The sequence below is a fragment of the Fukomys damarensis genome, unplaced genomic scaffold, assembly GCF_012274545.1.
Source record: "Fukomys damarensis isolate Sample0158 unplaced genomic scaffold, DMR_v1.0_HiC HiC_scaffold_17, whole genome shotgun sequence".
NCBI classification, from domain to species: Eukaryota; Metazoa; Chordata; class Mammalia; order Rodentia; family Bathyergidae; genus Fukomys; species Fukomys damarensis.
The window spans coordinates 6,707,821-6,725,786 of record NW_022900929.1 but is presented as its reverse complement, the minus strand read 5'-3'; the positions used below and the strand labels follow the sequence as shown (position 1 = coordinate 6,725,786).

Below are 17,966 nucleotides of genomic sequence, written 5' to 3'. Positions count from 1 at the left end.
CAGGGAAAACCACTGGTGACCCGCCAGGTCAGAATGCATCCATCACTGGATTTTCTTGTGTTCTGGGAGATGATCCTATCTACAACGGCCAGCAGGGCCACACACCAGACCACGAGCAACATGGGGAGGCGATTATGGTCTGCTTGGCACCAGCAAGATTTCACATAGCTGCATTTTTGCTACAAGTTATATGTAAAAAGCCAATGAAAGCTACTATAGCCATTGTGTTCTAGGAAAAGGTAAACTCTAAGTATCTAGCAAGACTCTAAAGTATCCTTACAAGAAACAGGCAAGTTCTATAGAGAAAATTCAACACTTTTCTGAATGACATAAAAGATAACCTTGATTAGCACAAATCTAAAAACTGATTCTAAAATTCATACAAATAAAAACAAAAAAACACACGACAAAGGCCAAGGCTATATTCTAAGCAAACAAACAAACAAACAAAACAAACAAAAAATAAGTGGGCCAGGGATTTAGCTCAGTGGTTCTGCCAACTGCTTCACAAGCACAAGTTCCATCCCTGGTACAGAAATAAAATAAAATAAAGTATTTGCTCTACTATATTAAAACAACATTTTAAAAACTAAAGGTTTTTGTTTTTGTTCTTTGAGACAGGGTTTTGCCATATTCAGGTTGACCTTGAGCTCACTATGTGGCCCAGGCTGGCCTTGAATTCATAGTAATCCTCCTGCCTCAGCCTACCAAGTGCTGGGATTACAAGCATGTGCCACCACACCTCGCTTAAAACTAAAGCATTAAGCCATGTAATAAAGACCTAACAAAATAATGGTATAACAACATAATGGGATATTATGCAACTCTTATTTTTAAAATAATGAGGACTTTTCCCTTCCCCAAAGTGAGTGCATTTCTGTTCCCTGGATCCAAAGACCCTGGTATCAGCTATACTGTAGTCACACAGATAGGCACATTCCCCACTTAAAGTGCAGCACTATACCTGCATACTTCAGACACACAATACACAACAAAAAAAATATGTCACCAAAATGTACACATTCTTCAGATCAAATTCTTCTATCAAATCTCTGGAAGGAAACTTAAGAAAATGGCAAAAACAAACAAAATAAAAACCCTCTTTGGTAGGAGAATCAGGTTGCTGGGGTGACATTTTGTGATGCTCTGTTGTTTCTTTTTTGAATTTTAGACTGTTTGCCTGTATTACCTAATCAAAATAAAAAAAATTTTTTTTGTTGGTACCAGAGCTTGAACTCAGGACCTTGCACTTATGAGACAGGCATGGACAGCTCCATATGAGCTAAAACCCAGCCCACAAATGAATGTTAATTTTAAAGCATTGTATGGAAAAAAAAAAAAAACATAAATAGAACCAAATACAGACCTAAGAAACTTTAGAGATGGACTAAGATCTTTAAATTTATTGTATCGTTATTATATGTTCATTATTACTGGAACAACTGTATCTTTCTTTATTAAAAAATCCCTATCTCACATAAGACATGAGTATAAATTTTAACTTATAAAAACAAAATACATGTCAACTACCTAGAAAGTGCAAAGTCCCAAGTTTGATCTCTGGTACCAAAAACAAACAAACAAAATACAAAAATTGAAATTACAATAGGGGAAAGGAAATAAGGGAAAAGAAAAAAATATGAGAAAATGAAAAAATGGAAATAAAGCTTTTGTAAATAGAGAGGGAGAAGAGGGTGAAGGCAGGGCAGGGGTATTGGGAAAAAATGAGAACCAAGACCAGTCATGTAAAGGTACAAGATCCCAATGATGAATGTAACTGTACTGTATACCTAAAATGTACCAATAAACTCAATGAGAAAAAAACCTGAAACTACAAAATTAAGAGAAAAAAACGTATAGGAATGTTTATTGTTCAGTATGAAAGAGAAAGCTTCACCACGAAGAAAAGACTGATAATGTACCTGCACAAATATTTAATGTTCCTATAGAAAAAAACATTAAAAAGTAAAAATGACAAGAACTGAAAGAATGTAATATATGCACACCAAAAAGAAAAAAAAAATCTTTTAAAAAACAATCAGTTTAACAGGAAAAAAAATAGGCAAAAGCTGTGATTGGGAAGTTCATGGAAGAAAAATGCTTAAAAAATAATTTAACAAATTTCAGTCTCACTAGGAATGAGGAAAATATATAAAATGTGATCAGAATACATGATGAGTGCTAAGTTTTAAAAATTTATTATGTAAAAGATACACTGTCATTAATTCCCCTCAAAATACTTCCTGTGCTTCCACCACAATTATCCCATCATTCTTGCCATTTTCTGAAGTACTTTTGGAAGTCCTCTTTTCAAATTATCTCTTGCCTCCATATCCCAAATCAATTGAAAAAATTTATCTTTCATGATCATTCTGACTTTGAGGAAGAGTCAGTAGTTGCATGGTACCAGATCTGGTGAGCAAAGTGAGTGAGGACACATCATAATGTAAAAAAAGAGCCCTTCTTTCTGTTGTGCAGCGCTCACCAGCAGCATTCACTGTATTTTTTAATCACACCTAATAAAGGCACTCACAAAAGAGGACTTCCAGATTTGCTTCAGAAAGTAGCAAAAGAGATGGGATAATTGACATGCATGAAACTGAACCCAGTGAGGCACATGTGTATACTCTGGCCTGGAAGCAATTCCAGGTCACACTGAGCCAAAGCAGCATGTTGACCCATATAAGAAAAACTGGTAAGTTAGACTTCATCTGAAGTAAAGTGTCTGCTCTTCAAAAGCTACTCTTGAAGAAAATATATCTGCAAAACAAAAATCTGAAAAGGTCTTGTATCCGGAATGTGTAACAAATTCCCAAAACTCAGTAAGAAAACAGGTCAATAGAAATGGGCAAGAGAACTGAACAGACACTTCACCCAAAAAACATGTCAGATCTTCATCATTAGCAATCAATAGTCAAATGCTAACTAAATCACAACAGAATGCATACTTTCAGTAAGTGGTTTATTGTGTGAATTATACCTCTATAAAGCTGTGTTTAAAAACCACACACATTTAAGACATGACTATATCACAAACATGACCAAATTTGAAATACTAACAATACGGAGAGCTGACACACCCCTAGAGCCCCTGGCACCTTCAAGTGTGGCTGTGGGACCATGCTTGAGGCACAGCTGCTCTGGAAACCAGCCCAGCAGGTTCCCAGAAAATCACACACACAGCAACACCAGTCCTAGGATCCTCCCAAGGACAAACAGGTGTCCAGGGCATGTGCACAACAGCCCCAACCTGGGAGTGACTCAAAGGCACAGACACTGGCTCCCAGAAGACACACCTGGTACACAGACAACAAACGTGTGGTGCGCACCCCCACAAAGGAGGCAACAGCACAGCCAGGATGAGACGCCATTTCCTGCTAGGCTAAGGATCTCAGGGCCCACCGCAGTTCTCTAGTTCTCCATGTAAGATGATTAATCAACCTCCAAATCCCTTCAACTCTGCAAGTCTACCAGTTTGTAATTCCAGTTGGTTGAGGACTTAAGAGTGTCCAGTAGCCAGCAAATGGTGGGGGGAGCAGGGTGGAATTCTACTAAGAAAAGTAATTCGGGCTTCCAGGGAGCTGTCTGTAAAGACAGCAACCTCATCCCCAAGGGTGTAATGACAAATCCAGCCAGAGCAGTGACAGTCCTAGAGGCAAAATACCATTGTTGTGAAGTATTTCGGCTCTGAGGAAATTCTCAAGGCCATAACCTCTTTTTAATGGTTTTATACAAAGCTGTCGGGCTTAATGCCCATATAATTCGCATCTGATTTTTGAGATTACAAAGAAGGAAATCAAGAGCCACAGCTGAGCAGCTTCCTTCTCAACAAGGCTGGCTTCAACCTAGAGTCTGGCCAGCAGGGCAGAACCCAAGGAAATGTACTGATGGTAAGACTGCACTTGGGGACCTGTGAAGCCACTGGCTCACCAAATGCACACACATTCTGAGAGAGAGAATTGCTCTCCTCCTGCTTTGTGAGACTTGTCACTGCACACTACAGGCTGTATTCCTGACACAGGACAGCATGGTTCCCATCAACACTACCCACTGTCACAGTGAGGCAGCTGCCAACCATGCGGGGGATACTCTTTACATGGAGCTTACTGGCTACTGCATGCAAAGAACCATCACCACAGAGGACAGCTCTCAGCCTAGACACACCAAGGGTGACAGCAGGTGTTCTTGGGGACCAGACAGCCAGAGGCAGGAAGCCCACTGGTAAGTCTGTCACCAGTTGGCCAAGTGCACATGATCCTGGTTTTGTCTGCTGAACTGTCACAAAACCCATGCCTTGGTTCCTGCATCTCAGGGGCTGCTGAGTACCCAACACTGGTGCTTTTGCCCATGGAAAAGTGCTTGGCAGACATAAGGGATTCATATCAATGACAGGATGAGCAAGACCTGCCCTCCACCCAGCTCACTCACTCTGTTTCCAAGCAGCCAGAGCTGTGTTTACAGCAGCAAAGAGGTGGCCCACTCATCAGAGGGGCCCCAAGCCCTGCAGACACTTGGCACTGGTATGGCAGTTATGTTTATGCTGTCTCCCTTCACATGATTCCGAGACAGAAACAGAATACCCAGCATACCCGCTCCTCTGGAGAGGCCAAGAAGGAAGGAGGGTAAAGGGGTAGGGAGGCTGACCTGCAGAATCACAAATGCAACCTCCTTGTACCTCAACCAGCTCTAGTGGGTGCCCAGTGAGCCAGCCTCACCCATCTGGATGCCCCAACCAGTCCTGAAGACCTGAGTTACCTAAAAGCAAATCTCACAGCCCTAGTAAACAGGACACTAGCTCTGGAAGAGTTTAAATAATCAAAGCAGAACTCCTAGCCCTAGAATGGTTTCCCAAGGCAGATGGACAAAGACTGAGGCCCCTATGGTCCAGGGCATCATCCTAGGACAGGAAAGCCTGCTAAATTCCAACATATGGCCCTTGACTCTGTGGCCTAGAAGAACTGAGGAAGAGGGAGCAGCAGGAGCCAAGCCCTTCTTAAGACCAACAATAGGGCAGAGAGAACCCAGCCACTGACACAACAAGCAAGGCAATTTGGAGCAGCTCTGCCCTGCACAGGGCTCTGCCAGACCACCCACATCCTCAGCACTTGGACCTGCCAGGATCTCTGGATAGGGAGGTGATGAGTAAGCCTGGCTGAGGAGCCTGGCATACTGCAGACCAAGGCACCAGTCAGGAGCCACAGCCCAGATGGCCCAGCAGCTCTGCATGCCAAGCCCACAGCCTGAGTGGGAACTCAGGCTCCATGGAAACCACTCCCCAAGGGGCGATGAAGTTTCCAGCACTTAGGGACACTTCAACTGTCCTGGCACAAGCACAGAGCTTGTACTGTGGGAAGAGGCTGTGCGAGCCACAAAGCTCCCCAGATGAACGTTCCTAGGAGGACAACACAGCGGCCCTAGAGGGGACAGAGGTTTCTCCATTCTCTGCAGATCCCAGAGGTTCATGTGGAGGCTCTGGGGACAGGGAGGGGCTGGTGCAGTACTTTTCCATGAGCTCCTGATAACACGGAATGCTGCTCTCCAGGCCTTGCAACTCACCCTTCTTGAATGCTTAGGTTCAGCTTTCCATATTTTTTTCCTTGAAAAATATGCGTGATGGCCTCCTTTCAATAATTTCCCATGAGAACCAGAACAGTGAGTGAAGAGCTGCGTGGAGAGCAGAGACCAGCATGTGTTTTTAAGGACAGAGTCCCCACTTTGCTAAGAGGCTGGCTCCCAAAAATACAAGAAGGGGCCTTAGGACGCAAGCTCCCAAGCCAAAGAGCTAAGTCACAAAGACCACACTGAAAAGCTGCCTGCCAGCCTGGGAAGTAACTGGGCTCCAACACTATCTCCAAAAGGAGTGTGGCTGGTGACCCCTGCTGGTTGGCCAGGCTCACGCCATGCCAGGTCGCCCCCTACAGGCCTGGAGCAACCAGGCCTCTTCTCCCAGCAACCTCCTCCCAGAGCCACAGGACATCCTGCTGCTCATGGTGACCCTGAGGTCAACCCTCAATAGTTGTGCAGGAAAATTCAATAAAGCACATGATTTTACCAGTAACTCCATGCTGTAAACCAAACCAAGATCTAGCTTCCAAAGAACAGCTTTCAGGGGAAAACACACGCAAGATAGTTTCTTCTTTCAGCTTGTTTTCCATATTTCTGTAATCAACATGTTTTGTTTTGTTTTTTGAGACAGGGTATCACTATGTAGTTGAGACTGACCTGGAGCTCACTATGTAGCCCAGGCTGGTCTCGAACTCACAGCAATCCTCCTGCCTCAGCCTTCCAAGTGCTGGGATTACAGGCATGTGCCACCATGCCCAGCCAACATGTATTTTAATAATGAAAAATAATCACATACTTTAATAATAATTTTCTGAACTTAAAAAATAAATCCACCATTTCCTAGCTCAGGCAGGAATTTTAACCTTGATCCATTTCTACTATAAACTCCAACTTCTGCTGTTTTGTGTGTCCTACCAGAGGCCAGTGGCCTGCAGAGATCATGCTAGAGGGCTCACTAAGAAAGGAAAGCTACAAGTTTTACTTACAACATGGAAACCTCCAAGGTGACAGAATGGAGCTCATGCCCAAGAAAATGGAGGAGCCTCAAAAAGCAGCAAAGTGCCATCAGGAAGGGGAGAAGCTCTGCATGGGGCAGCTGAACCACCACAAGACTCCAGGAGCTCCTGGAAACCCTTTATATCTGGAATCTGCAAGCTATAAAAAAACCAAAGCAAGACATGGTGACACAGGCCTATAATCCCCAGCACTCTGGGAGGATGGGACAGGAGGATCACAAGTTTGAGCCCAGATAACACAACTCAGTGAGATCCTGTCTCAACATTTAAAAAATAAATAAAAAGGGCTGGGGATGTAGTTCAGTGCAAATTCCCCAAGTAATGCAAGAACAAAATAACAAACACACACACAGCTGGATATAGTGCTACATGCCTGTAATACTAGCTACTCAGGAGGCAAAGGCAAAAAGATGGCAAGTTCCAGCCAAGCCTGTGCAACTTAGTGAGACCCTGTCTTAAAATAAGAACCAACCCATGTGGCTTCAGCAAGAGGCAGTTAGCCCAGGGAAACAGGAATTTAATGGCTTGGTAAATAAGAGACTGACATGAAGGAAGATGCAGGTAAAATGCTTTCCTGTTCCCTTAGACCTGTGCAAGCTGCCTGTACAAAGCCAATGAACAGAGGCCAAGGAAGGAATCCTGGGCTCTGTTCAACTTTCTCTGCTCTCTCAGGTGGTCCAGGGATGCGACAGATGGTTTCTTGAGACATGGCTGTGCCTTGCTTTTGGCATACACTCTGCACCTCTCCCATCTGTCCCAGCCCCTGACTCCCCCATCTGCTGCCTGACACAGACCTGCATGTTACTTTACACCACCTCCCAAAAGCTCCAAGTTGCCTAACTGGACAGAGTCCTAGACCAGCCTAGGCACAAATCTCCTGAGAACATCAAGGCTTCCCAAGGCTTTCCAAGTTAGAGGTCAAGGAGCATCTTCAAGCTGATGGTCAGACACTGCCAAAGTCTTCTGAACAAAGCCTAGCCAGGTCCAGTCAAGGAGCCAGGCCCTCACATAGGGAGGGAACCTTTTCTTTTATGAAAGAAATGATATCTGCCACCCTATCGTACTACAGTGTACCCCTTCCATCCCCAGGTACAAGGACGCCTGGAGCACCACATGAATGCAAGCTATATCACAAAGGGAAAAAATTTGTATGCCAATCAGAGCTTTCCAAATCTTCCTTCCAAAAAAACTGAAGAGGTGCATAATTAAGTTAACACTTAACAGTAGATTTTTAAAATATATTTTGTGGGGCTGGGGGTATAGCTCAGAGGTACAGTATAAGCTTAGCATGCACAGAACCCTGGGTTTAGCCTGCAACACACACAAACACACACACACATGCACACATGCACATGTATTTTTAAAAATATATGCCAAAAATAATGGTCTCAGAATTCAAAGAATTAAGCAACATTGCTAGGATAAAACTTCTATCCCCATTTGCTCATTTATGTGAACAAGATTACTGAGCACTTAAATCCAGAAATGAAAAACAGGAAGAGAACCAGCGTGAAGCCCAGTCTCACTTGAATACTCAGTCAGTCCATCACTTGCACTTGAATTAACAGCACAAACACGAAGAGTTCTGCCAAGTGTGATGAGAGGCATGGCTAGTGTGATATAATTTATGTTGACTAATTTGACAAAATTGATAATATACTGTTTTGATCACTAAACAGTACTAATTAAAATGAGAGCTCATGGGGCTGGGGACTTAGCCCAATGGTTCTGTCACCTGCCTCGCAAGTGCAAAGACCAGAGTTTGATCCCCGGTACCAAAAAAAAAAAAAGAGTTCAATACAGAAGTAAAATTTCAACACTCAATTTGGTGGGTTCAAACTTAAATATACATATTATTGTGGAAGATGAACAATACAGGATAGAGAACAGAAATATGCAACCTCAGGAAGAGGGTGCACAGGTTCTATCTTGGTGAGAATGAAAATCATGTTTACAATCCATTGGGTATAGTTCTAAGAGTGATGTTACTATGGATTTTCAAATGCTCAGCATGTGAATGAACATTTTTATTTTATTTTATTTGATACTGGGGATCAAACTCAGGACCTTGTGCTTGCAAGGCAGGTGGTGACACCACTGAATTAAATCCCCAGATCACACACTTTTAAGATCTAAGTCTTCAGATGGGTCTCCTGCTACTCATGAGCCTCATGGTGAGGAACAGTTTCCCCTTCTGCACGTAATTCCCTTTTCCTGCCAGCACAGCCCACTCTAGGCCTTCACCATCCCAGACACCCTGCCATCCTAGGCCCCCAGTGTGGCCAATCTAGCACCTCACAGTCCCATGTAAAACAGGGCATTACTCAACAGTTTGCAGCTGTGGCGGCTGACGAGATAATTAATAGCACTCCAACCTAAGTCTCACCCAGACTCCCATGTCCTGTGACGGCTTCTGGGGACACTGCACAGCCCCAGGTGTAGGGCCTTACCTCCAGGCTGGCTTCCTCCTCGTCTGGTTTGGCATCAGGTGCCTGCAGTATCTCTTCCACAGACACCTTCTTCAGTTTTTTGCACTTTTTCTTTGTCACTTCAGGAGCTTTTCTCTTCTGTTTTGCCATCCTGCAATGGAGAAAGCACACTGCTAAATCCATAGGAAATAAGAGGTCTTAGGTGAGGACAGTGTTTTTAACAAGGGAGAAGAATGCTCTACAATTATAAGAGGAACACAAAGGTATTTCACAAAGTTTGGAAAATATATAAAAATCAAATTTCTAGTTCATTGCCATTTTAACAATTTGGTGATTTCCTTTCTGTTTTCTGAGTGTTTTTATTTAACATAACTATAATTATTACATAGATTATATATTCTGTATTTCTAACCCAACATAAACCCAAAACTTAAGATTAAAGACATTTTTAGTGACAATATTATGATTTTCCAGAGGTGAAAGTATGCCTATTCTCTAATTCCTATTGCCTACTAAATATTTGGGGTTATTTTCCTTTTCTATGATTCTGGACCCACATTCCTACATAGGCTGTGATGAGTCACATGCCCTATCATGAGCATCTGGCCATGCCTAGGCTGAGGACCTGGGGAGGCTGGGATGTCTCCTCTAGGCCATGGGCAGCACCAGCCAGGCCATTCATAAGGACCAACGCCAGACAAGCAATGTGAGGGATGAGATGCATCTAACTGTGTTTATTTTCTCAAGCACAGTAGTATATATGACTCCTCATACAAAAACAGAAAAGTCCATGAACTATAAAGCCAATTACCTTTGCAGCACTGCATGACAAGGAGCCTGGAGGGACATGGGTGTGGGGGGTGGAGAGTTCTTGACCTGAGGGAGGGATCTCTGGGGATACCAAGCTACTTCCGGGACAAGGAATGGAAACTGGCAGCCAAAACACCTGCCTGCCCTTCTGGAGCTCACATATGTATGGTGTGTGTGTGTGTGTGTGTGTGTGTGTGTGTGTGTGTGTGCATAATATGCCAGAAAGATGAGAATGGCTATGTAAAATAAATAAATAAAGACTGGGTGTGATGGCACTTGCCTGCAATCCCAGTTGCTATGGAGACTGAGGCCTGAGGATCAGGAATTTGAGGCCATCCTGGGCAGCTTAATGAGACCTTGTCTCAGCAATAAACTATTAAAAGGGCTGGGTGTATAGCTCAGAGGTAGAGCCCCAAGGTTCAATCCTCAGTATACAACAACAAACCAACCTAACAACAACAACAACAAAAACCCCATAAGGCAGAATACAGTCGTGGGAAGGTGACCACCTTAAAAGGATGACCAAGCTGGGGATGGAGCTCAATGGTAAAGTGCTTGCCTAGCATGCAGTACACCCTAGGTTTCATTCCTAGCACTGCAAAAAAGAAAAAAAAAAAAAAAAAAAAGGAAACTGAGATGATGATCATATGGAAGGGGTAGTGGACCATCCCTAGAGACCAGATTTGGGGCCCAACACCACTCTTGGTGAGTAAGAGACGGGGGTATAAGGTGAGCTTGGGACATGGAGTGAGTTAGCACTGAGGACTCCCTGTCCCATTTGGGGCTGTCACAGGTTACAGCACGTTGAGAGAATATTCTATTCTGGAATCAGAAAATTCCAAGCTCTGTATTTTTTAATTAGGCCTTATCTTTAAAAAGCATTTGAAGCCAGAGGCTACAAATTTCAATTAGCAGTATAATGAGAAATCTTGAAAGGAGAGACTGTTGACACAGGGGCATAAAAACACAGAGGATGGGCTGGCCAATTACCTTGTCAGGAAAATAAGGAAAGCTCAGCAAATATTTATATACCAGTTACTACAAAAGTTAAATCTTTCTTCACTCTGAGAGTTACCATTAAAAAATCACTAAGCCTATTTGCTAGAGAAAGAAACACTTTTCCATTACAGAGAAATTTCTGTTAATAGTTTTAAAAGAGATAATGACTCACAACTTAGAGACAATGAAATGTCCATTCTAGAAAACAATCTTTACTTTCATTTTTGGTGAAATGACTTTCAACAAAGATGCCCAGACAATCTGAAGAACAGTCTCTTCAACAGTGCGCTGGAGTAACTGGATAGCCACATAGGAAACAATGAATGCAGAGCCCCACTTCACACTGTATACAAAAATTAACTCAGGGCTGGGGATTTAGCTCAGTGACACTGCACCTGCCTTGAAAGCACAAGGTCCTGAGTTCAATCCCCAGCGTGCGCACGCACGCACACACACACACACACACACACACACACACACGAGAGAGAGAGAGAGAGAGAGAGAGAGAGAGAGAGAGAGAGACAGAGAGAGACAGAGAGACAGAGAGACAGACAGACAGAGAGAAAGGGGGGCACAAAAATTAACTCTCAATGGATCAGAAACATGGATGTAAGAGCTAAAAACAGGCATTGAAAGAAAAAAATAAATTGGACTACAGCAAAACTGAAAACTTATACTTCAAACAATGCCAGCATGAAAGGAAACTGACACCATACAGTATCAGAGAAAGTATGTCCAAATCACATATCTGACAAAAGAGACTTGTGTGTATCTAGAATATATGAGGAACTCTTACCAGAAACATGGATGTAAGAGCTAAAAACAGGCATTGAAAGAAAAAAATAAATTGGACTACAGCAAAACTGAAAACTTATACTTCAAACAATGCCAGCATGAAAGGAAACTGACACCATACAGTATCAGAGAAAGTATGTCCAAATCACATATCTGACAAAAGAGACTTGTGTGTATCTAGAATATATGAGGAACTCTTACAATTCAACAATAAAAGACAACTCAATTTCAGAACGAGCAAAGGCTTTCAACACATACTGAAGTACACAAAAAGATGTTCAACTTCATTAGTTATCTAGGAAATGCAAATCAAAAAGGATACCACTTCACACTCACTGGGATGGCTTGAATAACAGACAGGCGAGTTGAGCTGGGGATGTAGCTCAGTATACAAAGCTGTGGAGTGGATCCCCAGTACAATAAGAAAGGGGAAAAAAAAAAAAAAGACAGCTACATATGGAGATAAAAAACATGTAATCCCAGTACTCAGGATGCTTAGGCAGGAGGACTGGGAGTCCAAGGTCAACCTGGGATACAAAGTAAGACCCTGTCCAAAAACAAACAAACCAGACAGAGAACAGTAATTTTTGTTTTGTTTTTTGTTTTTTGAGACAAGGTCTCACTATATATGTAGTTCAAGCTGGCCTTGGACTCACTATGTAGTTCAGGCTGGCCTCAAACTCATAGCAATCTTCCTGCCTTGGCCCCCCTAGTGCTAGTATTACAGGCATGTGCCACCACACCCAGCTAGATAATAGTAAATATTGACAAGAATGGAGAAACTGAAATCTTCCATAACTATTGGTCTAAATGACTCACCACGGTGGAAAACATTCTGGTATTTCCTCAAAAAATTTAAAATTTAGTTACCTTGTACCTAGGCAATTTCACCTCTTAGTACATACTCAGAAAAAATGAACATGTCCACATATAAATGTGTACACTAGTGTTCACAGGGTATCATTACAGGATATTATTACTCATAATATCCTAAAGGTGGAAAAAACTTAAATGCCCACCAAAAAAATAATTATTTATTATATTATTTATAATTCCACCTACATGAAGAATTCAGAATAATTACAGCAAAGAGTCAGAAATGCAGCTAGTAGTATTTTAGGGTGAGGGCAACGGGGGGGGGAAGAAACAGAGTAACTGTTAATGGGTACAGGATGTATTTTGGGAGGAAGAAAATGTTCTAAAATTAGATGGTGGTGATAGATGCAGAACTCCATAAATTTAGTTTTTGAAAAAAAGCTAAAGTCTATTTTGTTACCACAAATTTAAAAATATAATGCTCTAGTGCTGTTTAAAAAATAATGGGGGAAAATATGTGTGCAAAGATGCTTGTTGTAGAAAGCCATATTTCTGCCATCAAAATAGGACATCATGTTTACAGCTGAGGTGGAGCTTCACAACTGTGCCAGTTGCACGGGCAGCCTGGCACTACTGTCACCTGGCACCACTGTCAGAACGCTCTAGGTCCTTGACTGTGGCATTTCCTCACAGGCCTTTCTGCAGATATCCAGTGACGCAGATTAACTGCTATAAGGCAATGCAAATCTAAATTTTTCCCTCCATTTGGTGGTTAGGAGGAAGATGATCCTGAGAGGTTTGGGGATGTTTCGATAGCTACTCGTCATTTCTACCAACAATGAAATCACTACTGGATGTCATACACACAGAGCCCTGACCAAGACCAGGCCCTGTCCATGTGCTTTACATACCCTAAGCTATTCATCTTTGTGACCCTGAAGCAGGCACACAGATAAAGGAAACCAAGGCACTATAGGGAAGGGAATGTTACCACAAATCCCTGCAGTGGGTCCTGGTCTCAGGTAAGCCAGTACAATCAATGTCTATGAGATAGAAAAGTGGGAAATAAAGACACAGAGACAGAGACTTGAGAGAAACTGAGTCTTGGGCTGATCTAAGCTGCTCTGAGCAACAGGATATCTAGTGTTTATTTATTACAAGTATGGGAAGCCGGAAAGCTGGGCAGGCCTTCAGACACCTGCTGATAATAAGTATCAAGCAGGCAGGCTGCAGAATGTGGGCACAAGCATATCTTCGCTGAAGAGAACAAAAGGTTAACTCAGAAAGGAGGAATTTACTTGGAGCCTAGTTGACCTTGGCTGGAAATGAACTTAGCTGACTGGACTACTTTTAAAGTAACAGCTGAAATATGGAGGCACAAGAAGCTTGTGTCATTATAGCCTGCTATTACTGGGCAGAGAGGTGTCTGCTACAAGGCACAATGTAGGGAACCAACAGATGACTTCTAAAATCAGTAAAGAATCACACATTACATATTAGTATGTTATTTAGAAACACAGAAGTAATTCCAACAGAAACAGCCACATGGGTTACACTGTACTTACCTCTTCAGGAGTGTGGGGGTTGTCTGCAAGTCACCTAGCAAGGCAGGTTTTTTAGCCATATGCAAACAATGACTTTGCTAATTAGACACATCAAAAAATGTCAGTTTTAGCTGGGCATAGTGGTACATACTAGTAATCCCAGAATTCTGGGAGGCTGACAAGTTCAAGACCAGCTTGGGCAACTCATGGACTCAGCGAGACCCTGTCTCAAAATTTTAAAAAAAGGATGGGGGATGGCTGGAGATGTGGCTCAGGGCTAAGACCATGAATTCAATCCCCAGTACTGCCAAAAAAAAGGTCAATTTTTACATAAAAATTACATTGTATAGTACTAGCCACTATATTGTATAAAATGGTGAAAAGGACATTATCATACACTGCTAATAGGAGAGCAAACTGCTATGGTCTTTCTAAAAGGTAATTTCACAATATTTATCAAGTACTTTGGCCCAGTAATTCCACTTCTAGGAACTCACCTTAATAAAATAATAATGGACACAGATTCATGTATATACAAGGATGGTAGTAGCAACACTATCTCTAATACTAAAAAAATTGAAAAACAATAATTGTCCAACAGTAGTATGCTGGTTAAATGAATGACTCTTGCACAAAGCAACACACTCACAAAACCATTAGCAACTGTGATCTCAAGGAACATTTAATCATGTGAGTAAATGCATACGACATCATAAAATGCAATGTTGGGTTTAAATCTATGGAAATGCAGTATAACGCTCATTTTGTAACAAAAATTATAAACAAATATGCACAAAGGAATACTAGAAGAAAATACATCAAATTATTAACATTTTATAAGGTACGATTATATGAATGCTTGTTTTCTTACCCCTTTCCATAATTTTTATAATAAAAGCAGGAAAAAAATTAAGAAATAGCTCAGTTATATCTTCAGTGAAGCAAACAAACAATTCCACCAGTAGGAAGCAGACAGCCTGTGTGAGACAAGCCCAAGGAAGACCGGAGCTAAGGAGCCCAGCTTCCGCCATGGCTCAGGTCAAGTTAGTAAAACTAGGCGAAGCTGCAAATCTGCAGGGCTGGAAAACATCTCCACAAGGCCTTGAAAAGATAAGTCAGCCTACAGGAAAACACACCAAACACATGCTCTTTAAACCTAAAAACATCCGCACAGTGCCAGTTGCCTCCTGTCACTCAGGTCATCTGCATTACCTCTGCTATGGTCTGGGCAGGTCCTGCAGGGGCATGTCCCACACCACCAGGCAAAGGCTTCCTGAAGGTGAATCCGGGCCCTGCTACCTGAAGACCTCTAAGAGCTTGGTGGACAGAGCAGAGTTGTGACTCCCACACCTGGCCTGTGGCTCTCCTCCAGCCCTAGGCCATACTCTGAACTGCCCATCTAGGTTAGTGACCTCCTAGACAATCTGCTTCACCTTCTCCCTCCCAAGACCTACCTGAATGTGTCACCACAGTCACTCTGCACCCACCATTATCCTAATGCCAAGTATCCATTGCCAATTCCACCTCCTATGTCTTCAGCTGGCCTCTCAGACATTCTGGAATCCAGTACTCTTTCAGTCTCACTAAGATCTGCAGTCTACAGACTCTGCTGCAATTCAATGTCCCTAGTCCCTCCCTCTCACAATTTAATTTCCACAGTCAACTGTTATAATCACTCCCTTATACATGTTTTCTCAACTCCTTTGTGCCTCTTTCCCTTACTTGCCTGCAAAACCCTACCTCCAGTACCTACGCTTGCAGTGTGTCTATGCCGAGCCTAGAGCTTCCAGTGGCCAGAAAACCCATGGTACCAGACTGACAGGCCTGCATTCTAAATTTAGAACCTCTAACCTTAAGGGAATCTTCAGAGCAGCACAGCAATTGTACCACCTCTCCCCACTCCAGCCACTCTCCCAGTCTCATTCCTTCACCTCTCCTGACCCTCACACCTCCAATATCTCTGTTCTCAGTAGATAACTTTCGTTACTGACCACTGAGAGCACAGAAGCAATGAGGAGAATTTCCACAAACTCTTATCTAACCAGCACTGTGTGTGCTCCTATCCAGTCCAGGACCTTCACCTGTGCTGCAGGCCCCACCCTTCATCCCCTGACTGCACCACCAGAAGCACTCCTCTCTCCTGCTTCCTTAGCTCTTCCCTTCTCTTAAATCAAGCACAACCTCCTATATATAACCACTCTCTTGACTCCTTCAATGCACACCTCATTTCTCAGGAACTTTTTTCCTCTTCTCTCTCACACTCTGTTCCAGCTGATCTACCACAATGACACCTATGTAGCTAAGACCCAATGCTGATTTTCAGTACAAAACTTATCTGACGCAACAGTAGCATATGATAGCTGCTCCATCATCCCTCCTGACTTGCATTTTTTTACTTGTCCAGCACAGACAGCACACTCTCCTGGTTTCTAATAGCTTTAGGGCGCTGATCTTGAAGCTGGAAGGTCCCAGGGTCGATGCTTAGCTACTTCACTCCCTCTGTGCCCCCATAGACATGTAGCTTTATATTTTTTCCTCCTCTTCCAGATTTAGGTATAACTGATAAATAAAAATTGTATAAATTCAAGGTATACAATGTGATGATTTGATATACATGTACAATGTAAATCCAGTTCAACAATCAAGAGAATTAACACAATCATCACCACACAGTTGCCATTTGTGTATGTGTGGAGGATGTATGAGGATATTAGACTTCAAATACCACCTAGAGGCTGATGGCCTCCACCTTTGTGCATTTGAGGGTTCTTCTCAATCCCTCCCTGAACAATTACCCATATGTACAGCTATATAGCTATATGTCTCACATATGCACATATCATCTCAGACTTCACTCATCCTCCACAAATCTTATCTTCCATGATGTTTGCCTCTCAATAAATAGCCACCTGATAATATCCAGACTTTAGTTCAAGCCAAACCTTGGGGCCATTCACAACTTCTTTTGATTTATCACATAGCCATCCAACTGCCACAAATCCCTGGTGGCTCTATCTTGGAATGCATCCAGCATCTATCTATTACAGCCTCTTCTGTTAGCATCTTGGTCCAGAACCGCATCTCACAACCAAATCACTCAAGACCTGTGACTGATTACTCACTTCTGTTCTGAACCTTTCAGCTGATGTCCAACGCAGCTCGCAGAGTAATTTTAAAACATCCAAGTCAAATCACGCTTCCCCTCTGCTTGAAAACTCCCAAAGATTTCCCTTTCCACTTGGGGAAGTCAAAGTCCTAGCCCCACCTCCGACCTCCATCTCTAGGCCTTCGCCTCCTCTCCTCTTTTCTTCATTTACTCCCAGGCACACTGGGTTCCTTGCTGTTCCCCCGTATCTAATGCCTCTCTACACGGATGTTGTAGCTACCAAGGGATCTCCCTCTCTCACCGGCTTCGCCTTTCCACACTCCATCCCTGTCCTGATTTTTCTCCATGGCACTTATCACCTGCTGTGTGGTCTTATTCATTTGTCTGTCTTCTTTAGAATGCAAGCTCGCTAGATCTGAGGTGTGTTTCTTGTTTATTACTAGTAGAACAACGCCTTACCGTACAAAGCGAGCGCGGAAAAGCCTCAGCAGGTAACGAGGGCTCCGAGTCCTAAGCCACAACTACAGAGAATGAAAGAGGCCACAGCTTGGGAGAGGATGCTGGCCCCCTGGAACCCAGGTCTCACCTTCCGCGCACAGGCGGGTCAGGTACTGACGGAGCGGCCCCTCGTCTTCCTGGGGCCTCCTGAGCGCCACAGAAAACTCACCGCACACCCACGTGGAGCGGCCACAGTTACCGGCAAGCGCAGCGCCGCCTAAACTCGCAGGGTCCTCAACAGTCCCCACCTACTCCAGCCCGGCATTGGCCGCAGCCCACGCGCTCACCTGCATCCACCTGCGCGAGCCTAGCTGCACAGCCCAGACTGGCTTCCGGCAAGCCCCGTGCCGCAGGTACGCGCCAGTCCCGCCTTCTGACAAACTGTGTC

At 43.3% G+C, this 17,966-nt stretch overlaps 1 protein-coding gene across 1 annotated transcript in view; it reads right to left on the bottom strand.

The window, feature by feature from the left end:
- CUNH7orf50 (chromosome unknown C7orf50 homolog) overlaps positions 1–17,741 on the bottom strand; it is a 109,896-nt gene extending 92,155 nt beyond the window's left edge. The window contains exons 1-2 of the mRNA XM_033764823.1: positions 17,667–17,741; positions 9,032–9,161 (exon numbers count right to left, since the gene is read on the bottom strand). Coding sequence (XP_033620714.1) covers positions 9,032–9,160 — 129 coding nt within the window. The 5' untranslated portion in view covers position 9,161; positions 17,667–17,741. The remainder of the gene's footprint in view (positions 1–9,031; positions 9,162–17,666) is intronic.
- Between the last annotated feature and the right edge of the window lie 225 nt (positions 17,742–17,966).